This window comes from Engystomops pustulosus, chromosome 7 (assembly GCF_040894005.1).
Source record: "Engystomops pustulosus chromosome 7, aEngPut4.maternal, whole genome shotgun sequence".
NCBI lineage: Eukaryota > Metazoa > Chordata > Amphibia > Anura > Leptodactylidae > Engystomops > Engystomops pustulosus.
The window spans coordinates 60,883,317-60,909,442 of record NC_092417.1 but is presented as its reverse complement, the minus strand read 5'-3'; the positions used below and the strand labels follow the sequence as shown (position 1 = coordinate 60,909,442).

General features: G+C 42.5%; 1 protein-coding gene across 2 annotated transcripts; it reads right to left on the bottom strand.

Moving 5' to 3' along the window:
- Positions 1–745: 745 nt before the first annotated feature.
- On the bottom strand, positions 746–17,251 carry CNIH1 (cornichon family member 1). Of its 2 annotated transcripts, XM_072116134.1 has the most exons (6): positions 17,001–17,251; positions 14,530–14,598; positions 13,729–13,776; positions 4,823–4,935; positions 2,066–2,209; positions 746–1,218 (listed from the first exon to the last, which is right to left on the bottom strand). In XM_072116134.1, exons 1-6 carry the CDS (start codon positions 17,079–17,081, stop codon positions 1,191–1,193), a joined length of 483 nt encoding a protein of 160 aa, XP_071972235.1. In that variant the 5' UTR covers positions 17,082–17,251; the 3' UTR covers positions 746–1,190. The 2 variants fall into 2 exon arrangements, with proteins under 2 accessions (XP_071972235.1, XP_071972236.1); XM_072116135.1 differs by lacking the exon at positions 13,729–13,776 and having other exon boundaries at positions 17,001–17,244.
- Positions 17,252–26,126: the final 8,875 nt, after the last annotated feature.

The window sequence follows — 26,126 nt, the reverse complement described above, 5'->3', positions numbered from 1 at the left end:
AGCTGGTCGATGGCTTGTTTTTTTGCAGGACATGTTGTACTTTGCAACAGTATAATTCTGGAATACATTTTTTTTTTAATCCCTTTTTGTGGGATTAAATAGGTAAAAATTATTTTTGGCAGGTTTAATTTTTTTTTTTTTTTTTACAGTGTTCATCGTGCAGGTTCAATAATTATTTACTTTATTCTATGGGTTGTTAAAGACAATAATAATAATTTCGACTTTGCATATTATGTCTATTTGTTATGGGGCTTGTAGACATTTTTCTTCCACCATGTGACATGAACAAGCAATCATCAGCTCTGCATCTGATAACCTCTTAGCGGTCAGTGTCAGATATAAGTTATCTTGAACTAAAAGCAGGCGTGATGGTACACACAAGACAGGTGCCAGGTCCTTACAGAGTCAAAAGGTAAATGGGAAGACCGGCACCTGTTTTGCATGCCCCTGGTTTTGGCTTAAGGTATATGCATATACCACCTGTATAAACTGACAACTTCTATATAATACAAGTAATGGTGATGCTCTTTTTCATGTGTTATGCAAATCTTCAGTTGAGGATGAAGGTTTTTGGCAAGAATACAACACTACTTTCCACATATTAAAGTTGATCACATGGCTATTTTTCATACATTTAAATGTCAAGTCTGTGTAGCATGGACGGCTCCATCACCATGTAAAAACTTGGGTGTGAGCCATCATGAATGATGAAAAGCATCAAGAAAAGCAATGTAAATCTGGGGTGTTTTTGAAAATTTTTTTAAATGGATTTGCTAAAGGGATCCTACAGCTTTCTTACAAAATCTTACTCCAACTCAGAGGATTAAACTCAAGCCAATTCAGGCTGCAGCGTTCCTTCAGCTGAGCCAAAATAACAGTGCAGAACATTACACTCGAGCAAAAACCTAACGGAAAAATGGAAAAATAAAAAAAAGAACAGTTTAAAGGAAACAGAAGCAGAAGAATGACAGATATACACAATTTCCCAGTCTTTGTAAAACTTGAAACGTATCTTCCCACCGACACAAAATGTATCCGGCTGTTAAAATTGGGAAGCAGTGTTTTTCCCCCTCGTATATGCAGTCTAGGGAACCCATTGGCGGCTGCGGTAGGATCTTGTCGGATCAAATGCCTATAAGTGTTTACAGCTTTGCATGCAATAATTCAACCAGCGTCTTCTGCAGGGTTTCTTAGGAGCTCACCAAAACATAGATCATTCTGCAATAAAAAGGGAATAGGTACGTGAAGAGGATGAAACGCACTATCCAAAGAGACGTGTGAGCTATTATGCTAACATTCTTACAGAATAGGTCTTCCTACTAAGAGTCAATACTTTAATACCCAAAGGTGGTGGCTCCCAGTGACATATCTACTATCTAATTGTAAAGATGGATAAGCATAGCCACATTCATGTTTGGTTGCGTGATCATGACATAGTCCTGGGATGACTGTTCAGTTGGCAATATGTCTGGTGAGCAGCCGAACCATGAACACTGGGTCAGCACATCTCTACCACAGAGCTAAATGTTCTACAGCAGTTCTCTATTCTCGTCCACATACAAGGAACCAAAGCAAAGGGGGTGGGCCCAGAATTGCTTTTGGGCTGACAACCAGTCCCCATCAATGATCAGCATCATGTTAACTCAGTTTTATGACCACAGCTAATGCTCAGGGTCTCTAGCAACACTGAACATTTACATCTTGCCTCCCATGCACTGTAATCACATGACATTTAACAACAGATTGTCTCGGAAACTGGTTGTCAGCTTTAAAGTAATTCCTGGCCACACTCACGGCCATCTTGATAACAGGGCAGTGCACGTAGCAGTGACCCATCTCTGTTAGTGACTACTTCCTACACATGAATACAAAGTAGGGAAGCTAAAGAGTGGTAAAGAGCAAGGTGAAAGTCCCTTGTCCCTGGAGTGAAAAATAATGGCTCTGAATTTCTGTAATGAAGGTGTACTTGTATACCATTATTTTTCCATGTGGCCCATATGAGCGAGTAAGGTTCCTTCCAAGAAGGTACAAGCTAAGTATTAAGCAGGGGAACAAAACAACTTACCCATAAAGATAGTAGAAAAATGAGAGCAGGTAAAAGGCTAGTTTACACCATCCCTCCTTTTGACAATACGCAAGAATGTCTGCATTCATAATAGTTGTTGGATCATAAAGGCCAGGACCGCTCATCACAGGTCTGCTCATGTACCTACAAACGAGAGAATGTTACTGACCTATAAATGCATTATTAGTTATAATATTAAGTTATAAAAGTGCTTGCTTACAAAGCACTAAGCCAAATTCATTTCAGTGGAGCCATCCCTAATTATCAGGCAAAACGCCACAGACCTAAAAAGATAATCTGACGGCTTTCAGACAACACTTTTGGTGTATTCTGACATTTCCATTATTTATTGTAATGGAGTGTATAAAGCGGACCATACACATCAGATTGTTGCTGGTAGAACCTGGTGAACATATGAGGGCAATGCTGCCATAGTAGTAGGCATTAGAGGAGAAAAGATCTAAATCAGGCCAAACCTAGCATGCATCTGTATGGGGGCTGGAAAGGGCAGGAGCTGAAGTCTATGGTCCTGAGAAGTAGGGCTGGCCAGTGTACATAAGCATTTGGAAACAATTCCCTACAATGTGAATCGTTACGGATTTAGTTATTAAAGTCTGGACTGTAAGTGTAAGCTAACAGGGCAGGATTTAATACGATATCCACTAGAAATTCGAAAAAATAGCTTGCGGCTTTCGACAGACATGCCCTATATTTTGAGCAACATCACTCCATGTGGAATTAAAAGGAACCTGTCAGGAGACATAAGCCTAATAAACTATTACTAGTTTGTTTTCAAGCAGCTTAACACCTAGGTGATGTTTTGTTCTTGGTACAGTGGGGTGGCATCATCCAAAAAATCTACTTTGTAGGGAGATTCAAATTGGTATAAAGTCAAGGAGGCGGAAAACTCAGCACTGAAGTCAAGCTCTCCCTGTCTCAGAACGTCCCCTCTTCTGTGAGTTACATTATGCACCAAGCTTCAGGAGTGCCAGTTATTATTCAGGACATAAGGGCATCAAATACAGCAAAGAAAGGCAGGGGGGAACTTGACTTCTGCGCTAAACTCTCCGCCTCTGACTTTACACAACCAATTCACATTTCACTTTACAGTAGATTTTTTACATGATGCCACCACACGGCGTCATTTAAGAAATCATATGGAAGGTGTGTAGCATCTTGACAACATACTGGTAGTAGTTTATTGGGTTCCCTTTAACCCTTTCACGACCCGTGACGTAATAGCACGTTACGGGTCGGCCGCGGGTGCATGGAGAGGGCTCACGCGCTGAGCCCTCTCCATAGCTGGTAAGTCTTTGCTGCATATTGCAGCAAAGGCTTACCGGTAACACCCGCGATCGGTGCTAGCATGGGCGCCGCCATCTTTTCGAGGATCGCCGCTCCCCGTGACGTCATCGGGGAGCGGCGATCCGTCGCCATGGTAACCTCGGGTCTCGCGAAGACCCGAGGCTACTTTTGGTTAACCCATGCATTACAATGTGCTATCAGCACATTGTAATGTATGAGGAGTAAAATCCCCATATACTGCCATACTGTAGTATGGCAGTATATGATAGGATCGTGCAGACCCCCTAGGGTTAAAGTACCCTAGGGAGTCTGAAAAGTACTAAAAATAAAAATAAAAAAAAGTAAAAAAAAAAAAAATTCTAATAAAAAACCCTAAAAACTCAAATCACCCCCCTTTCCCTAGAACTGATATAAAAATAAATAAACAGTAAAAATCATAAACACATTAGGTATCGCCGCGTCCGAAAATGCCCGATCTATCAAAATATGATAACGGTTTTTCACTGCGTTTAATCCCGTAACGGAAAATCGCGCCCAAATTCGAAAATGGCACTTTTTTTGTCATTTAAAAAAATTAAAAAATTCTATAAAAAGTGATCACAAGGTCGTACAGTCCTAAAATTGATAACATTGTAAACGTCATCAAAATCCGCAAAAAACGACACCACCCACAGCTCAGTACACCAAAGTATAAAAAAGTTATTAGCGCCAGAAGATGGCAAAATCCCAAAAAAAATTTTTGTACAGGAGGTTTTAATTTTTTTAAATGTATGAAAACATTATAAAACCTATACAAATTTGGTATCCCTGTAATCGTACCGACCCAAAGAATAAAGTAGACATGTCATTTGGGGCGCACAGTGAAATCCGTAAGATCCAAGCCCACAAGAAGGCGGCACAAATGCGTTTTTTTACCAATTTCACTGCATTTGGAATTTTTTTCCCGCTTCCTAGTACACGGCATGGAATATTCAATACCATCTCTATGAAGTGCAATTTGTTACGCAGAAAATAAGCCGTCACACAGCTCTGTACATGGAAAAATAAAAAAGTTATGGATTTTTGATCATGGGGAGTAAAAAATGAAAAAACAAAAAAGGGCCAGGTCCTGAAAGGGTTAAGGAACCGGGCCCCCCAAGTATGCTCTGAGCAGACAGCCGCGTGCAGGAGAGAGGAGGGACGAGCACTCCTCACCCCTCCCCCATGAAAGCTGAGCGTACAAACAAATATAGAACATGCTTTACACTTTGTGGCGCAGTCGCCCGGCTCGGTCACAGTGTTGTGCACACACAATGCTCCATAACCATTTGAATAATAAATACATTGGTTTCACAAAAATTGTGAAGCGAGGGGCTGTAGACCACTGCCCAAATAAACCACTTTATCAGTCCATTCAGCTATATTTGTTGGCATCCCTCTTTAAATAGTAATGTAAAAAAAAAAAAAAATTACCTCCAAATATGGTAGGCCAAAAGAGGCATGTTTAAACTGAGGGTTAACCACTCTGCGGCACATAGAAACATGACACAGAAGAATGCATGGATGAGATACTCGGGAAGCACAAGCTGAAAGAGAAGGACAAGAGAATATTTACATCACATTAACCAGAAGGCACAAAGTGACTCCCCCCAGCTCTTATACACACACACAAGCCTCTTCCCATCACGCACTGCACCACACTGTCCACTAGAGAGTCTTCACAATATCAGAATTACAATTCCTATTAATAGGCTGATACATTGCCATTTGATTGAACACAATGGGGGACATTTACATAAAGTGTCGGTGTCTGCATTGGCTTTGTTACCGACCTGCTCTCGGGAAGAAGATACACATTTAATATTGTGGAGCTGTGCAGATTCATTTTCTGTCCCTGGGACCAAAATCTTTCCCGAGCACCAGAAATGTGTCCAACAGTCAGAGAACAGGCAACAGTGCAATAGCAATGTTTTGTGTCTCTGCTAGACCAAATTTCTTTTGGTCTACTTTCCGCCATTTTGCAGCGCCCAAAAATGGCTGCGACACATATTAATTGTGTCTGAGTTTCCACTCTGCCAAAGCCAGGCCCCTTTTCGGAGATGAGTCTGAGCAGACGGAAAACAGTAGTTACTTACCGGTAATGATGTTTCCTCGAACCACGACGGCACCAACCAGAGAGAGGGATCCGCCCCCAGGGACAGGAAACCTGAGCATAAAAAACACGCCCTTCCTATCCTGCCTCAGTGGTTACAGAGACTTGGAAGAACCTTATTAGTACATCAGAAAAAACATTTCCATGTAAGCATAATTCTGATGCCCAAAATTATTATTATTTATATTTAATTATATTAACTCTACCCATGGACTACCACAAATAAAAAAGGTAGGAAAAAACACCCGGGTGGGAATATACCTGGTGCCGTCGTGGTTCGAGGAAACATCATTACCGGTAAGTAACTACTGTTTTCCCCATCACCACGACGGCACCAACCAGAGAGATTTTCAGAGAGAAATATTTAGGGAGGGATAACAGAGGAGAGCGATTTTCTCTGGTAAAGAGTTCAAGAGTACCCACCACATTTAACCGATAGTGTTTAAAGAAAGTGTGGGGGGTAAACCCGCATGCTGCCTGACAGATCCGGTCCCAGGATGCATGTCTAAATTATACCCAAGATGTGGCAAGTGCTCGGGTAGAAAGGGCACTGATAATTTTTTGAGACTACATAGGTCAAATTCTACTCTTTATAGAGGTCTAGACCACCGAGTAAACTGATTATTTGCCTTTACGCAATACACATACTCTTAGGATATATTATAACCCGAACCCCTGGCCTCTAGGTTATGAAAACCTTCTTCCCCTTCAGATTTTGAATTGGTGCCAAGGGACATAAGAATATTCTGTATGACCAATAATAGATAGTGGAGGTCAGATCGAAAATACTACCGAAGCCACAAGATTAGGTCAACCTTTGCGAGTAGGGACATCCTACTGTGGGACCTAATGTGGAGACTTTATGACCCAATTGCCTCTGGATTTCATGTCAACTTACTAACCAGAAAAAACTGAAGGGTTTTTTTTTTTTTTTTTTTTTAAGAGAAAAAAATGATACTAGAGAATATTAGAATGTTCCAAATCAATCTGAGATTTGCATGACGGACAAAAGCTCTGCCAGTCCTCTATTTATTTAGGATGTTCCTAAGGAATGTGTTACAGAGCATATTCCTTTACACTGTATGATCCTCTGACAATTTACTCCTTGTTTGTTCCCCGATTGTTATAATCTTCAGAACTTTGAGAATGACTTTTCGACCGACTCCAGATTCTCTGAAAAACTGTACCTTCTACCTAGGTTCCTACACCTTAAGAAGACAGTACATATAATAACTATAAGAACCTCTTAGAATCCTGACAGCAGCTTGTTTAGATTCCAGAGGACTGACCCCTAGACTGTCTAGTGAAAATTACAGCCTGTACCTTACTTGCAGAAAAACAAGTTGTAGAGGTCTTAAAAACTAAACTAAGACCTGGTAAACAGTAGATAAAAACTGGTTTATACTATATCCATTTTAAACCTTGCTATAAGAAGGGACAGCTTTGCCCCAATGGAAGATAACCTCCCTATATGCAACACAGAGGTATGACTGGACATGAATGGAAACATCAGGGCCATCGCTTCCATTGTTCCAGATGACTATTCAGGATCTGCGCGTGTGGCAAAAATTGACGCGGCTTGGGTTGAAGGAAAGAGGTGGTTTAGTATTATGTGGGTATATGATAGGTCAGTGATGGCGAACCCTTTATAGCCTCAGTGCCCAAACCTCAACCAAAAGCGACTTATCTATTGCAAAACTCCAGCGCAGCAACCTAAGCAGTAATGTATTTCTCTTTGTTAATTGACAAATTTCATTCCTTCAGCCTCCCAAGGACACCAACCCGGTTGAAAGGAAGAGGGCAAATTCATCTATCATTGTAAGAAGATTCTGCAGGCTGACTCTGAGATCTGTCATGTGAACTATTATTCTGTGGTGATGGTCTGGGTGCCCACAGAAAAGGCTGCCTCTGGCACCTATGCCATAGGTTTGCCACCCTTGTGACAGGTGAATGGCTCCCTGACATCATAAGGACTTGTGCACCTGCACACATAGTAATATCATAGTAACAATTTTTTTATCTCCCTTGGAGTTCTAAGTCATAAAAGTAAATGATTGTTATTTCACATGAATATATTTGAAACAGATGAATGTTGTTCACTACAAGTTATTAATGGCGGATTTGTACAATTTGGTTGTAAAATGCACCTGGTATGATCACATGCTTAATTGAAGTTGTTCATATATGTGGAATGTTGGATTTATCACATTGCTTGAAAAAAAGAATCCAGAACAGGGTCTGAAAAGTTACACTTGGGTAAATAAAGCACCCATCCATTTCAAAAAAATATTTTTTTATTTTTTTTTTTTTTTTTGAGTTTGGAATGCAGTCTAGTATATCTGCCTGGTGTGTCAAGACCAGTACTGAGGTTTTCACCAACAAAGCTTTTTGTTATTGTTTTGGTGCTACTGGACTTTCGAATGTTTTTCCAGGTCTGAGAGGATGCGCTGACAGCCTGTCAGGCTCCACTAGTTTAGAATCTGCAAAATATATTTAAATCTGCAGGACATGAAAAGAGACACTGACTTGCTCTATTTTTGTGACCTTGAAAGGAAGCAGACTGTTGGGCTTATACTAATAAGCAGACAACCATCAGGGGAATCATATCCCCTTGGGAAAAACTCCCCAAGTCTGGGTACACATGGATATTGGGAGTCTGCTGTACCAGCAAAACACAATGCAAGGAGCATATCCTACCCCAATTCATCATCTCTTGCTCCCCTGTAGAGCAACCGCTCGGAGCAAGGATTCCGGAACCATTCACATTACCTGCTTACCTGGGGACCAGCTGCTTCCAGCAAGGACTCTGGCATCGTTCACATTACTCGCTTACCTGTGAAACTACTTCTTCTATCAAGGTTTTTTGGCATACTTCCCATTATCTTGTGGGTACTTGTGGAGCCACCCCCCACAGACATTTTTATGTTATCATTCACATTACCTTGTGTATCTGTGGAAAACTGTTCACAGCCTGGATTATGTAATAGTTCACATTACCTTGGGTATTTGTGGAACCACCGCTCACAGCCTGGATCATTCACATTACTTTGTGTATCTGTGGAAACTATTCACAGCAAGGATTATGTAATTATTCACATTGCCTTGGGTATTTGTGGAACCACTGCTCTCAGCAAGGAGTATAGCATCATTCACATTACTCTGTATCTGTGGAACTATTCACCGCAAGGATTATGTAATTATTCACATTGCCTTGGGTATTTGTGGAACCACCGCTCACAGCCTGGATCATTCACATTACTTTGTGTATCTGTGGAAACTATTCACAGCAAGGATTATGCAATTATTCACATTACCTTGGGTATTTGTGGAACCACTGCTCACAGCCGGGATCATTCACATTACTTTGTGTATCTGTGGAAACTATCCACAGCCTGGATTATGTAATAGTTCACATTACCTTGGGTATTTGTGGAACCACCGCTCACAGCCTGGATCATTCACATTATTTTGTGTATCTGTGGAAACTATTCACAGCAAGGATTATGCAATTATTCACATTACCTTGGGTATTTGTGGAACCACTTAACAGCAAGGAACATAGCATCATTCACATTACTCTGTATCTGTGGAACTATTCACAGCAAGGGATATATCATAATTCACATTACCCTGCATCTGTGAAACTATTTCCAGCAAGGATTGAGGCATAATTAACAATATACTCTATACCTCATGTGATACAATTGCTGATCTTTCAGTGTACGGACACTCAAAGTCCACTTTCTCAGCGAATACATAGTCAAATGTTAATGTGTTAATGGTCCCGCAACCACAATGTGTTATATGAATAAACCTTTTATATCCTATTGTATGTAGATGTACAAGGTTGGAGAGAGCAGTTTGAATTAGGTTAGGAAACTGCACATCTGTTAACAAACTGCAATATGCCAACACTGAGTTGTTTAAAACCTAACAAGTTTTGCAGGCATAGCCCATATAATAAATGTTTTACTACATCTTGTAATCTTGAGTTTCCAAATGATCAATGTTGATGGGAACTCACTTTTAGTCCAGGCCATGCTTTATAAAAGCAGCATGTGGTTCATCAGACCTTCCAAGATAACTGAAAAATAACCATGTGCTCTGTGAGGGGTCTCAGTCCTGCACATCTCTCCACCTGGGAGGAGAGGCTAACCTGCAAGTCGTTAGATAATTAACTCATCCTGCAAGAGTAATTAATCAAAAGCTGTGACCTGAGCTACTAACCAGGATTACAGACCATCTTCCCATTCTGGGACTTGCAGATTTTAAAGCTGCATAGATGCAGCCCCCTCACAAAAGCAAGCACGTTTAGTTTAGAATGGCTGGTAGCCTTTCCATAGGTTAACCAGAATTCATATTACACACTACATATCATGAGTGTAATAGAAGAAAAGTAGACTTACCACCCAGAACTCTCATATAGGTACAGAGGTTCTGCCGGGTCTGTGGGGATACGGTGAGCTCCTTGTCAGGTTCCGTTAGCCCCTCAAATGGATAATCCAACAGACACAAACCAATCCAACTGGAGGCGTGTTCTGTACGGGACGCCAGAAGTCCCATCCTGTTAGCGCCATTCACCATGTGAGGTGTGTATGGAGAGTTGTCACACCATGTAAACTCCGAATCCTGCTTCTAAAGATGTCGGACACGGCTGGGCTCCCACTCTGGGGTCAGCAGCGTGCAGCAGGAACCCCGAACAGGCGCACTCTAGTCCCCACATCATGCTGTTTCTGGGGCTAGGCTTTGGATCACTCCAGATCTGGACGATCTCCAGCTCACTGGCTGGGTTCAAAACCCTAGTACCTGTTGTCTGACAGGTACTAGGTAATAGTTCTCTACACACTCAGGTTCCCGCCAGGGACAGGAAACCACTGAGGCAGGATAGGAAGGGCGTGTTTTTTATGCTCAGGTTTCCTGTCCCTGGGGGCGGATCCCTCTCTCTGGTTGGTGCCGTCGTGGTGATGGGGAAAAAGTAATTTTTTTTGGCGCCGCCAGTTAATAAATAGGTCGGAGGACAGAACATGCGGTGAGAGCGCCACAAAACTGGCGGAAACGCCATAGTAAATGTCCGCCAATCTATATGTGGGAGCTTTCTTTGCAGTTGCTGGATACAGACATACTGCATGAGCCACTTAACCACAGTGATGATATCAACTACAGGCTGTTTGTAGACAACCATTGCCCCAACCAATGCTTGAGGAAGAGAAACGCCAAAAGTCTTGTGGCCATCCCTGTTGCCACTGCTGGACATACTCCGCACCATTTCTGTAATGCCTAGTGGCAAACAGGTGTTTTTGCAGCTGTTTGAAGTTGGCAAAATACTAATTTCAATTTTATTTACACGCAGTAGCAGACTGAAAAATGCCATTCTATTCCAGGATTGTAGCTGGGCTGGTAGGTTTGTGGTGACTTATCAGGCTGCAGTGACCTAGAACAAGTGGCAACTAGAACTAAAAGGACTAGAGAGGAAATTATGAGATGATCCCTCATTCCAGTGTGTAAACAATCTGAATTTGTGGAGGAAAATCACCCCCCCCCCCCCTCCCACAAGGCACTTCTGAGACTAAGCACATGCCACAAAATGCAGAGAAAGAAAATAATAAAAAAAAAATCCATCATGATAAACCAAAACATATACTCATAGATCCAGGCAGTGACTAATCTATGGCCTCCTTTGTTACCAGAGCCCCTCTGTTACCAGATTCACAAGCTGTTATTATGAACAGAACCTGTTTGCGTTCTCTGCCTATGTAATCTAGAAGTAGCAGGAAGAGCTGCCTTGCTCATTGTAAAAGCATGTGAAGCTACAGCACTGAGAGTCTCTGCTGCAAGCTCATTAGAATAATTATAAAAGTTGATTTTAGAATAAAGTTTACCACAGTCCCCAGTTTATCATGGTTGGTGGTAGATTTCCTTTGAGGATTTAACTATTGGCACAGATGTCCAAGACTGTGTGGTCAAAGCTTAGTTGCAGCTAGTAGGGAGATTTTTCTAGCATGACATACAGTTCTGTTCTACACATATATTTGTTAAAGCTACATGCTATCGTTCATTGCAGTCTACAGCACCCATACACAAAATCTCTCTAGTGGCCAACACTGGGTGTCATCACACATCACTTTGCACATACTGTACATTTAATCTGTCTTGTGCTGATCACTATTCTGCTGGTGGGGTCTCTGGATGGAATTTACTAACGCACTTGCACCACAATTCTGGTGGTTTTGTGCCAAAATACAAAATGCCTTGCACCACATTTATCAAGGCTTTTAGAACTTTTTTGGGCGTGTTGGTTTTTGGAAATTATCCTTGTACCCAAAATTGTGGCATATAGTTTAAACAGTTAAACAACTAAAAGTAGGTCTAAAGTAGGAACCCACAGTTTTATACTGCACCACTATTCATCATAGTGATTAACCTGAACAGCTAAAAACTTGTGTTTCTCAGCCATAGACACAGTCAGAAGCTGAGACACATTGATCATTCCCCCACTGTGTACATACATGGTATTACTTCTGTACTGACCCCGAGTTACATCCTGTATTATACTCCAGGGCTGCACTCACTATTCTGCTGGTGGAGTCACTGTGTATATACACATTACATTACTTATTCAGCACTGATCCTGAGTTACATGTTAACATACTCCAGGTTAAGTCTTCAGGGCTGAAATCGCACACAAAGATTGTTCTAGTGATCTGAACAATAATCCAGCAAACTGTAGTCTCCCTATCAGTCAGCTGTCAGTCTCCCTATGTGGGATTAGCTATTAGGGAGATATCCTTCCTCCATGGGATGCATTTGTAGTAAGGGCAGTGATCTATACATGGTATAGCATCCTTTAACTATCAAATTCACAAAATGAGACATTCCCTGCTTCCAGATTTTGGAAACTGTACAAGGAAATATCTGTTTATTGCTCTGGTGGGAACATAAGGAGTAAGTTAATACAGCAGCTCATAGAGTAACAGCTGGGGAGGCAGAAGCAGCTTAATCCTACTGCAGGAGCTGCTCTCACAATATAATCTCTACAACGGGGCTGAGAGTTCATGTAAAACCCTCATCTATAAACACACCAAAATAATTCCCCATCCCTTACATCATAGAAATAAGCAACGCTTCATGTACAACCAACCTTTAAAAGGAGGACAACACACAATCCCTGAATCGTGCACATTCCTGTGTTAATATCACACACGCCTTCCATGCATGTTAATAACCTCACAGTGAATAATAAGATGGCAAAGTCAATGCACAAGTGACATCAGGTCTGGTTATATAACAAGTGTGACAATGAGGAACAATCGCGACAAACTGTGAAGTGCCTTCTGCAGGTTTCCATGTAGTGGAGTAATGAGCCGTATGGCAGCATGGAATAGCCTAATAGACTATAATATTTCACCCTACTGCAAGAAAAGGTATCCAGCAACAGCAGCCATGGGAGGCGAATGACACTGTATGACATCCATCCCCAGTTATGGGTGAATTTAATTGTCAATGTTAACAATCTTAATTTGCCTAGAAGCAACTCTGAGTCAGGGACAGAGCTAATATTGGATGTGGGAGCTAATGGTATTCCAGCTCATAGCATTAGTTCCTCCTATGCCCATGGTTCATTTCATTTTAAAAAAAATAAATAAAAATGCGATGGAGGATTAACAGCAGCAAGGATGTGTGCCCTGTATTATAATGGTGCTGCCACACATCACATTCTTGGACTGTTTTTGGACCATTTTTTACCAATAACCTTAATTAAAACTGGTCAAAAACAGATGCGTTTTCAAAAACGGACTGCTTAAAAACGGACCAAAAACGGGTTCAAAATGCCATGCATAGCATCACCCTAAGGCATTATACAGCATGACACAGGAAGCCCATTCTTGTAGTCTAACCCATGCACCTAGTAATGGATAGAAATAAGCGGCGTACAGGGCGTGTATTGGATTTTAATAAGCTATCACTATGGATTCTCTGCTAAATATTATCCATCTTATTTTTTTCTGGTTTGTGACTTTTTGGGAGCACCCTGAAGGCAAATAACAGTTTTAGGTCAGCAGGCAAAATCAAGTTCTTCCTTGTGAGGAGAGAAACAGATTATATGTAAACCGGAGAATGATAATGGATCAGGCATGTGAAAAGGCAAGGGAAAAATATGGATGGGGAGAAAAATTCATACAAATGTTCTGAAAAACAAAAAGTTGAACAGCGAAGGGAATGTACACACCTTGAGTGCAACTTTCACTCTTTTAATCTTTTTCAGCTTTTCAAATGTCTTTGTTTGCGACAAAGTAAAAAGCAGATTGAAAGAATGTTAGTGTAAGAGGCGGCGAGAGCATAGGGAGATTAATAGCACAATACACAGCAGTCCGACTTAAAGGGGCTGTCACACTAATTAAGGGGATCAGTTTTGTAGGTCCGATCATCTTTTCTGTGTTGGTGTTATCCCTATACACAAATATCCTTCCCATTCTCTTTTCCAGTAATAATAATAACAGCAGTCAAGCTAATTCACATACAAAAGATTGGTTGCAGAAATGGTCTGAATAGGGTCTATAGAAATCTATGCACGTGCTAATGAATAGATCAGATTTCTGCAGCAGGTGAACAAAATCCAGGCGGATATAACCACAAAACTCCACTGAGGTTTAAGTTAAACCCCTCATTCTGTCTGGCCTGATCTACTTTACAATCTCTCCTGCATCTATTAACATCCTGGAATTCATCAGGGGGGTTTGAGCTGTCGTTGCTGCGCGTCAGGGGAATACATCTGATGCAGTCTAATAAGGCAGCAGTGTATAAGACGCGCCACTTATGCCTCCCCACCAGCTTATTGCCTGTAGCCAAACCCCTCATCACCCTAAATGTAGCACAGCCGTTAAAAACGCATGGCGTTTAGTGGGACAGTTCCTCAGTCGTGACCACAACGTTCTATTTTTGCAAAGTAAAATGCAGATGTTACAGACACCACACACGACTGCCATAAGGGTGGAAAGGGGGAATCAGAACCAAACAACACAAAACTTACAGGATTGAGGGTGTTACACTGGTCTATAGGATTCTTGTAGTCTGTCTTCAATTCATCAAATGCGATTATCTAAGGAAACACAAAAAAGAATGCAAAGAAATATAGAGAAAATATTAAGTTCCAACTCTACTTACAAATGTCTATTTAAAATTTTGTTTATAAGGAAGAATAACCCTACCCCTTATTTTCCCAAATAGATTGAAAGCGAAAAGGAGTTTTCCCACACAAAGAAAATTGTCACATTTTACTTTACAATGTTACTCAGTTTTATTGCTGTTTTAGCTCCTATCATTCTCTATGGTGCTCAGTGCAAAATCCCTGTATGTGGGCGGGGCCTCTCTAAGCAGACACATTGGGGCAGATTTACTTACCCGGTCCGTTCGCGATCCAGCGGCGCGTTCTCTGCGGTGGATTCGGGTCCGGCCGGGATTCACTAAGGTACTTCCTCCGCCATCCACCAGGTGGCGCTGCTGCGCTGAAGTTCCCCGGAGGCGCACTGGAATGCCCTGAAATTCACCGGCCTATACCTGGTGAAGGTAAGTGTAATTTTCGCAACACATTTTTTTTCTTAAATGCGGCGGTTTTTCCTAATCCATCGGGTTTTCGTTCGGCCACGCCCCCGATTTCCGTCGCGTGCATGCCAGCGCCGATGCGCCACAATCTGATCGCGTGCGCCAAAATCCCGGGGCAATTCAGGTACAATCGCCGCAAATCGGAAATATTCGGGTAACACGTCGGGAAAACGCGAATCGGGCCCTTAGTAAATGACCCCCATTATGCTCCCTCTAGTTCTGTGAGGTGGCAATATGGTTACATTATTGGGGTACAGGTGTATATGCACTTTCATCTGGTGTCTGACTTTGTACTAACACACTGACACCTAGGAGGAGAGATGAGACAGATCAGAGATGCATGAAGCCTATTACACAGAGGATGACAGACTTTTACACTGTTACGCTGTGAGCTCTGCTACATCTGTGTTCTCAAAGATATGTGCCTGTCTCTGAGCTCCATGCAGGGGCGGGGCTATAGGCACATAGCAGAGAAAGAAATCTCAGCTCCACGCTGTCACACAGAAAGCCAAGATGGCGGCCCGACCATAAGGCTGGTGCCACACGTAACGCTTTGTCTGCGTTTGCAAATGCAAACAAAGCCGCAACCACTGGGACGGCCCAATCGCATCGGTGTTTCTATGGAAACGCCTGCGATCGGGAAAGAGACGCCGGTGTTTTGCGTCAATTTAATGCAAAACACTGGCGGCTCGTTCCCGATCGCAGGCGTTTCCATAGAAACACTGATGCGATCGGGCCGTCCCGGTGGTTGCGGCTTTGTTTGCATTTGCAAACGCAGACAAAGCGTTACATGTAGCACCAGCCTTGTCAGAAGTGACAGGGTCATGTCTAGGGGAAACTGAAATTGTGTACAGCAGGACTGGTAGAGACAGGTTGGAATAATATCTGTGAAATGCTCCATTTTTGTTAATAACAGTGAATTAGAGAATGTGTTATTTTGTTATCCTGAATACATATAAGAAACTTGTCTTTGTGAGAATACCCCTTTAAGACACATGGCCATGCCCCATCCACGAATCGAGCAGCATGTAGTGGCCTGATGTGCAGAAAACAGGACTCATTTATAAGGAGCCCCATCCCCAGCAACTGGTCAGTCCATGAAATCCTGCTCAAGCACAGCCGTGTGTTTTTAGCTTTGACAAGCAGAGTGTCCCTCAGGTCAATTCTACGTCACAGGAGAGTGTGACATGGATAACCATGTACTACAGACCCTCCCCCAGGCCTCTCCTAACATCACTACCAGACCCCAATCTAATGGCCCTCACTGATTGATACGTGCTGACCCCCTGCCCCCAAACAACAAATCAATAAATAAGCACAGGGCACCTAGAAAGGAAAGGGATATACAGGCAGTCCCTGGGTTATGTACAGGCTAGGTTATTCAAGTTTGTTCTTAAGTTGAATTTGTATGCAAGTCGGAACTGGCATATTTTTTAATTGTCACTGCAGACAAAAAAAATTGTTCTTGTGATGATTGGATTTGGAGATTATGGAAATGATGGCTGTTTTCACAATCCTGACCACAGCACAGTGTGCCCACACACCATAGAATAAATATAACCACAACCTGGAAAATCATTTTGGGCTTGAAGTCAGGCAAGGGAATATATTCTGTGAGCAGAGGGATTGCTGTACATGCAGCCAGCAGATATAAGGGGAAATCAATGCTAGGACTGTCAGCAGGCAGTGATGCACTACAAGTCCCAGCATGCCGAGCTGGGGGAGGCTTGTGCTGCGTTATATAATCAGCTGCGTGCCCCGCACACCCTGCATGCTGGGGGTAGTAGTCCCACGGGCGGAGGGACAGCAGGGACTACACACAGTGTGGACAGTGCCGCCCCTGACAGACCGGGGATGGAGGGGGAGAAGCCAGCTCAGCGCCGTCCCGCGGATACTTACATGCCAAATAGCGAAGAATATGAGCGCCGCGGTGAGCAGCAGAGCCAGCATATAACAGAAGGCCGCGAACGTGAACGCCATGTTCAGTCCGGGGAGCAGAGGAGGAGGCGGCCGCCGCGGGGGCTGCTGGGAAGAATCATTCACCGGCGGCTCGGCCTGGTGCGGGGTTGCGCGCGCTCACTGCATGGACGTGCGCGTGCACGACGCCCCAGCTAGGGGTCAGGTGACTGATGGAGTGACAGGACGGGAACTACCAATGGACGGTCATATCCCCACCCCCACACACACAAATACAGCTCATATTTTCTTATACTTATTAACCCCTAGGGGACACAGCCTATTTTGGCCTTAAGGACGCGGCCCCATTCTTCAAATCTGACCTGTGTCACTATAAGTGGTTATAGTTTTGGAACGCTATGAGATATCCAGGGGATTTTGAGATTGTTTTCTCGTGACACATCTCGTGAAAAATTTGGATGATATCTTTTGTGTTTAGTTATGAAAAAAAAATAAATTTGGCAAAAATTTGGAAAAATTCTTTATTTTCAATGTTCTAAATTCTCTACTTTTGATGCAGATAGTCATAGCTCCCAAATAAATTCATAACTTACATTTCCCAAATGTCTGCTTTATGTTGGATGGTTTTTTAAGATTCCACATATTTTACTAGAATGTTATGAGGCTCAGAATTTAGGTATCATTTTTCACATTTTTTGTAAAATTTTTTGTAAAATCACCAAAACCCGTATTTAGATGGACCTGCTCAAATTCTAATTGACACTGAGAGGCCTAAATAATAGTGGGACTCGTAAAATACCCCATTGTGGAAACTACACACCTCAACGTATGAAAAACCACTTTTAAGAAGTTTGTTAACGCTTTAAGTGTTTTATAGGGGTTAAAACAAAATGGAGGTGCAGTCTGCAAATTGTAATATTTTTTCACAATACGCTCATTTTGGGTGGAAAATTAAACATTTACAATGGATTAAATGAATAAAGGCTCCACAAAGTTTGTTACCCAATTTCTCCCGAGTACACGGATACCCCATATGTGGTGGTGACCTGCTGTATGGGCGCACGGCCGGGCATAGAAGGGAAGGAGGCGCCATGCAGATCAGATTTGCTATGTCACATGGTACAGGCTATAATTTTTTTCTTTTTTAATTGTGGACCTATAGGGGCTTATTTCTTTTGCCACATGAGATGCACTTTTCTGGTACGTAATTTGGGGGAATCTATAGGCTAATTGGTGAGATTTTATTAACTCTTTGTTGGTGGGGGGAAATGAAAATCATCACTTTTCAGGAAGATTTTTATGGGGTTTTTTTTTTGGCTGTTTACCATACCATAAAAATAGTATATTATTTTTATTCTATGGGTCGCCACGATTACAAAAAGACCTCATTTATATAGATTTTTTATTTTTTCCCCATTTTTAGTGCATAAAAAGTAATTTGGCAAAAATGTTGTTACTTTTAGCATCACCGTCTTTCATATGCATAACTTTTTTATTTTTCGCCTCACAAATCTGTTTAAGGGCTTATTTTTTGCGAGAAGGATTGTTCTTTTTAGTGGTCTTATTTTAGAGTGCATAACATTTTTTAAATCCCTTTTTAGAGCATTTTTATAGGGTATTAATTGAAAATGATCTTTTTTCTGGAGCTTTTTTTTGTTTTGTTTTTTACGGGGTTAACTTTGCGGATCTAATAACGATTCTGTTTTATTATGCAGATTGTTACGGACGCAGGGATACCAAATATGTGGGGGTTTTGTGTATTTTATTCAATTGTACTGAATAAAAACCAATTTGGAGAAAATCTTGTTCATTTTAGCATCATCATCTTTTCATATGCATAACTTTTTTATTTTTCAGCTGACAAATCTAGTTAGGGGCTTATTTTTTGCAAGAAGAGTTGTTCTTTTTAGTGGGCTTATTTTGGAGTGCATAACATTTTTTAAATTACTTTTTAGAGCATTTTTTTATAGGGTATTAATTAAAAATTATCTTTTTTCGGAACGTTTTTGCGTTTTTTTTTTTACGGCGTGTACCGTGCGGGTCCAGTAACGATTCTGTTTTATTATACAGATTGTTACGGACGCGGCAATACCAAATATGCGGGGTTTTTTGTGTTTTTGTGTTTTTTATACTTTATTAAGCGTTTTTATGGGAAAGTGACATTTTAGGGGCTTATATTTTTATGCATTTATTTTTTATTTATTATAATGTGTAGTGTTAAGTGTTTTTTCATATTTTTACTTCTACATACTTGAACTTAAACCAGTGATGCTCTGATCACTGGTTTAAGTCCAATACACTGCTCTACAATACTATTTTATTGTAGAGCAGTGTAAACTGTCTGAGCAAGCTTGCGCATGCTCAGACAGTTTACAGTCAGACCTGGAAGGGGGTCTGACTGCCATGGAGACCGGGCAGCTCCGGGGCACATGCCAGTCCTCGGAGCTGCCCAGAAGTGGATCGGATCCCCCGTGCCGCTTACCGGGGGATCCACAGCGCAAACACCCTTACACGCCGCGGTCATGTTTGACCGCGGCGTGTAAGGGGTTAACATCCGCGATCGGAGCCGGCTCCGATCGCGGGTGTTAGCGCAGGCTGTCAGCTGTACTAGACAGCTGACAGGCGCTGCTTCTGGTACCGGCATCTAGCCCCGGGGACGTACTATAACGTCCTGGTGCGCCTAGGGGTTAAATAGCAAACATTTATGGGATTATTTTGAGGGATTTTTGTGCACATGAAAATATAGAGCGGAAATGGCATGGGTCTAACTATGGATGCACGTACAGATATTACATACAGTCATAAGAAAGGGGACATACTAAAAATAATGAACATTATAACCATACCTCCCAACATTTGTGAAAAGGAAAGAGGGACAAAATGGCGGCACGCGTAGCAATCCCCCTAAGCCACACCCCCAATCACTCCCTGGCCACGCCCCAAATTTTAGCCATATTAAAATAATAAAAATCATCTCAATAAAAAAAAAAAAAATTATCCTCATTGGGATTTGAACCCAGAACCTGCAGTGTCCATGTACAATAATAACACAGCATCTCAACCAACTGAGCTATAATCTCAGTGATTTACAAGGTGGAGAATTTTGGTAACTAAGAACTATGTTCTATTGTTACACTGTGACACAGATTTACTGCCTTGGTATATAGGGAGGGATCTTCTCAGATTATTGTAATTATTGAGACTATTATTATTATTATGGAGATTATTATTATTATGGGGATGATTATTATTATTTTTACCATTATTAATAATCATCTCCATAATAATAAAAATAATATGTATAATAATAATGTATAATAATAATAAGAATAATAGTCTCAATAATTACAATAATAATCTCTGAGAAGATCCCTCTCTATATATCAGTGCATTAGTCTGTGTCACAGTGTAACAGTGGCAGATAACATGTCTTAGTTACCAGAAATCCTCAGCTCTGTATCACTGGGCTTATAGCTCAGTTAGTTAAGCTCCTATCTATGGTGCAGAGGGTTCCAGGTTCGAATCTCAGCCTGGCCAAAACTTTATGTAATTTAAAGGACACCTGTCATCAGGTCTGTGTCACTACTACCTGTTGGAGCAGCTCACAAGGATCCCATCCCAGCCTTTATCTAGTTATTTCATACATTATTCATTGTAAAATCATCTATTCTTTATTATGTAAATGAGGCTGGTCACATGGTCAGAGGCAGTGATGTCACCCCTGTTACCCCTCCCCTCTCCTCCCCCTGCTCATGTCTGTGTGTAATGTATAGTAAAGCATAGCTAGTGTGTGCTGCATCTGCTGACATGCTGCATTCTCCTACACAGACATCAGCTACACATGAATCTGACATGTTCTGCTGTAACATGGCTGCATGGAGCTGTTGTATCTCTCCTATCACATACACATGCACACACAGGCTGCAGGGGGCGTGGCCACCAGCACCAGGAAGCAAATCATTATACAGCCTCACATCATTATACAGGCTGTCAGTCAAGCACTGGGGGTGTGGCTGTGCCTCCCACTCATGAATAGAGTGGACAGCTTGAATATGCTAATGCTTCATTGGACATTTCACAGGTCATTTGCATACAGCTTTAGGACCTCTTTGCTTAGGTTTACAGGCATGTAGAGGGACAATGAAGGGACAGAGGCAATGTTCTCTAATGGCAGTTTATGTAAATATATTTAGTTTAGGGGGGTTATTTTGCATGACGGGTTCTCTTTAATTAAATAAATAGCTTGTGTCTGGGGAAGCCCTGGAGACCAAATATGGACAGATGCTGATCTGACCTGATGACATGGTCCCTGCTCTCTCTGCTAAGCCGACACTTCTCTGAAAAGGATTCCCTCCCGATGTCTGCTCTGGGGAACCAGAGATGCAGTGACCATATATGGACAGATGCTGATCTGAAGCTGATGACGTGGTCCCTGCTCTCTCCGCTAAGCCCGACACTTCTCTGAAAAGGATTCCCTCCCGATGTCTGTAGAAGTCATTCTGTACTGTGAGTTCAGGAGCAGACACTTCTCTGAAAAGGATTCCCTCGTGACGCGGGGCAGAGGTACGAAAAACGGGAAAGTCCCGTCAAAATCGGGACGGTTGGGAGCTATGTTATAACAAATTAACAAAAATAAAAAGAAAGAGGTGTAATGAGTTCTGCATGTTTCCTAGATGGGGAATGAACATATATTACATATATTTAGATGTGTACAGGTTTCTCATCTCCCTGGCCACTCAGATCAACATCCGGTCCTCTGAGCGCTTGGCTCCTCTCTTCCAAAGACCACGTCTGCTGCCTCCGTGTCTGCTGCCTCCGTGTCTGCTGCAGAGGAGCACATGCAGGTGGATAGAGCTCATCCGTCACCTCGAGAACCTTCCAGACGAAGACAAAAGAATCTCTGCTTCTATTGTGCCAGCCCGGAGCACTACCTTACGTCTTGTCCAGTCCATCCTCAGCGTCCGGGAAACGCCCGCACCTAGCGTTCTTGGGAGAAGCGTCCCTAAGTGAGAACAATGCTTCTCCACACCTGAATATCAGGTTCAGGCTTCATCTTTCCTGGATTCGGGCTCTGCAGGGAACTTCGTGGATGCTGCCCTGGTCTCCCAGCATAATTTTCCTGTGGTTCATTTAGAGAAGCCGATGGTCATCTACTCCGTCAGTGGGCAGATCCTCTGCGATTCGGTACTGTACCGCACCGAGCCCATGTTTGGTGGCACCTCATCCCGTATCCACCATGGCTTCTCCGGTGTCCACAAAGCCACTGGTGGATCTCCTGCTTCATAAATGTACTTTGCAGAAGTCTTCTCGGAGAAGCAAGCAGAGACTCTGCCGCCACACTGGCCCTGTGACTACCCTATATACTTGATGTTGGGCACGTCTCCACCACGGGGTTGGGTGTATCCACTGTCTGTACCTGAAACCGCTGCTATGTTGGGCTACATGAAGGAGAATCTAAAAAAAGGCTTATAAGCAAGTCCTCTGCCGTCTTCTCTGTAGGCAAGAAGGATGGCTCTATCCGTCCATGCATTGTATACCGCAGCCTTAATAAAGTTAGAGTGTAGAACTGCTACCCACTACCTCTGATCACTGAACTTTTTGATCATCTATGTGGTGCCAAGGTTTTCACCAAGCTGGATCTGTGGGGGGCATATATCCTCATCCGAATCCATAAAGGCAATGAATGGAAGACCGCCTTCAATACTCAAGATGGGCACTTTGAGTACCTTGTTATACCATTTGGACTGTGTAATGCACCAGCAGTCTTCCAGGAGTTTATCAACAACATTTTCAGAGACTCACTTTATACCTGTGTTGTGGTTATCTAGACGATATCCTGGTGTTCTCCATGGACCTTGAGTCCCATTGGGCCCATGTACAGCAAGTTCTCAGGTGCCTAAGGGCTAATCGCCTATATACGCCAAGCTCGAAAAGTGCTAATTTCACCAAAAGCGTCTTCCTTTTCTCGGATACATCATCCCTAACAAGAGACTAAAGATGGATCCTGTCAAGTTGTCAGCCATACTTCAGTGGCCTCGCCCAGTGGGACTTCGTACCATCCAGATATTCCTGGGCTTCACGAATTACTACCGGCAGTTCATACCGCACTTCTCCTCCCTCATGTCTCCCACTGTGGCTCTGACCCAGAAGAACACCAATCCTGAACATTGGACTTTGACAGCTGAAGAAGCTTTCTCCAATCTGAAGTCAGCGTTTGCCTTTGCTCCCATTCTCACCTGGCCTGATGTTCAGAAAATGTTCCTGTTAGAGGTTGACACCTCCTCCGTTGGTGATGGAGCCATTCTCACACAGAAAAGGCCTCTACGTGCAGCTTTTTCCGCAGAGAGGAACCACTCGATTGGCGATCGGGAGGATTTGGCCACAAAGCTTGCTTTGGAAGAGTGGCATTATCTTCTAGAAGGAGCTCGTCATCCAGTCAGTATCTGTATTGATCACAAAAACCTGTATCTCCAGACTGCTCAGCGTCTCAATCCACGTTGGTTCCTCTTCTTCTCCAGCTTCAATTTCCTGAGATGTAATTGGGGAAGAACCTGCTCCTTGACATATTGTTCCACCTCAATGTCTGGTTCTCGTTGCTGCTGTGGATCTACGGCAGCTTCCTCCTGGCAACACTTATGTCCTACCAGCTCTTTGGAAAAGGATACTAACTTGGGGATATTGCTCTTGTGTGGCTGGGCACCCTGGGGTTCAGAGATCTGTTGCTTTCACATCTCGTTTCTACTGAATCTGCCCGCTCCACTCCATAATTCTTTGCTTATGGACAACATCCACCCCCACCTGGAAGCAAATGCGTCAGTCTCTACTCCGCTTCTGCCGCCACCAAGACCCAGGTTGACAAGAAATGCAGGCCGCCTCCAGTCTTTTCTCTAGCTGATAAAGTGTGGCTGTCCTCCCAGTATGTCCTGCTGAAAATTCCCAGCTACAAACTCGGTCCACATTTGCTGGGTACATTCAGAGTTCTGAAGCACATCAACCCTGTGGCTTATAAGCTTTGCCTTCCTCCCACCATGCGCATCCCGAACTCCTTCCATGTGAAAACCGGGTACCACCTAGACTCCACTCCCAAGTGTTGGCTTACGTCATTGCTCGCAGTGGTACAGTGGGTCCTCTTCCCCTGAATCCTGACAAGATTATGGTGGAATAAACATATATTACACATATTTAGATGTGTACAGGTGTCCCTGAGCATCCTAGATGGGGAATAAACATGTTGTATATGTAGTTTATAGTGGAATGAACATGTATTACACATATTTAGCCGTGCGCAGAATAATAATGTTCATTCCACTATAACCTACACATAAAACATGTTTATTCCCCATCTAGGATGCTCAGGGAATTCTGTACACAGCAAAATATTTGTTAAGTAGGTTTGTTCCACTACAATCTACATATAAATCCTGTTCATTCTCCATCTAGAACGCTCAGGGAATCATGTACACATCTAAATATGTGTAATATACAGGCGGTCCCCTACTTAAGAACACTCGACTTACATACGACCCCTAGTTACAAACGGACCCCTGGATATTGGTCATTTATTGTACTTTAGCCCTAGGCTACAATCAGCTGTAACAGTTATCAGATGCCTCTGTAATGAAGCTTTAGTGTTAATATTGATTCTTATGACAACCCAACATTTTTAAAATGCAATTGTCACAGAGACAAAAAAAAGTTCTGGCTGGGGTTACACTGATATAATATAATATTGATTCTTATGACAACCCAACATTTTTAAAATGCAATTGTCACAGAGACAAAAAAAAGTTCTGGCGGGGGTTACAATGATATAATATATAGTTCCGACTTACATACAAACTCAACTTAAGAACAAACCTACAGACCCTATCTTGTATGTAACCCGGGGACTGCCTGGATGTTCATTCCACTATAATCTACACAACCTGTTCATTCCCCATCTCATTACCTTTCTCTTTGTTTTTATTAATTAGTCTTAATTTTTATTCCTTTTCTTCATTCTGCACAAGCTCTAAATCCTACAGACTGACCGTTCACCTTTCCTAAATAGGCTTCTTGGTCAGTCTTGGGCAGTGGTGGCGAACCTATCGTACGGGTTCAATAGACAGGAATCAAGGCCTCCTCCTGAAGTCCATGGAAACCCAGGATATGCCGTGCTCAGTACTATTTTCAAACACACATCCTGGACTTCCTGAGACTACTGGAGGAGCAAGAAAGTATAGACAGAGCTGGATGGCCCCACCATTTTTCCTTTTCAGAGGAAACTGGAGGGAAGCTACAATGATACACCAAATTTCTTTACTTTCTAATGTATTAGTGTCCTCAGGATGCTGATACGATAGAAAGCTGTGACAGAGCAGTGAGAAATAAGTTACTGCTTAAATTGTGATGTTGGCACTTTTCAATAAGGAAGTGGGTTGTTGTCGTCTTTTTGGTACTAAGTGTCTAAAAGGTTTGCCATCTGTGGTCTAGGGGAAGGGGGGCAGTGTTTTATGTGTAAAGTTTTTATTGCTGAAATAATAACTTAATTTATACACACCCCTGCTACAAGCCACATACTGCTGCCGCCTGGGGAACTCAGAGAGCACACACCCCGGTCCTAACGTCACCGGCCGGAGCGTAATAACCTTTTACAAAGTTATTATTTCTGCAACAAAAACGCCGAATTACATGATCGCTTGCAGCACTTGCTCTTCAGGTGAGCAGTGATTCTTACACATAGAACTATACTTGGAGTTCCTTCACCAAAGCAGAATTCAGTCCATAAAATTCAACCACATACAGTAGTGGATTACAATATAGGCGGTTTGGGCGGTAACCCAAGCCTTCTAGGGGGACCATGGCCACCCAAACCACACACCAAATTTTATACCGAGAAGGACCTTTACCCATTAAAGGGCATCTATCACCAGGATGAAGGACTGTATGCAAATGAGCCTGAGAGACTCCAGGCTCCATAGGTGTTAATCGAGTCTGGAGCCCCTCAGGCTCATTTGCATACAGTCTTTCATCCTGGTGGTAATGTCCTTTAAGTCTTCTGTTCCTGCTCTCCATACACATGTACACAAGAGCCATTTTGATACCTTTGAGGGTCCTCCAAAGTCCCAT

Excerpts from the sequence above, each read along its gene's own strand:
- CNIH1 (XM_072116134.1), bottom strand. The coding sequence starts at position 17,081 with ATGGCGTTCACGTTCGCGGCCTTCTGTTATATGCTGGCTCTGCTGCTC. Across the intron at positions 4,936-13,728 it reads GAGTGAAAGTTGCACTCAAG|CTTGTGCTTCCCGAGTATCT; the intron begins GTGTGTACATTC and ends CTTCTCTTTCAG. Across the intron at positions 1,219-2,065 it reads TTTTTCTACTATCTTTATGG|AATGATCTATGTTTTGGTGA; the intron begins GTAAGTTGTTTT and ends TTTTTATTGCAG.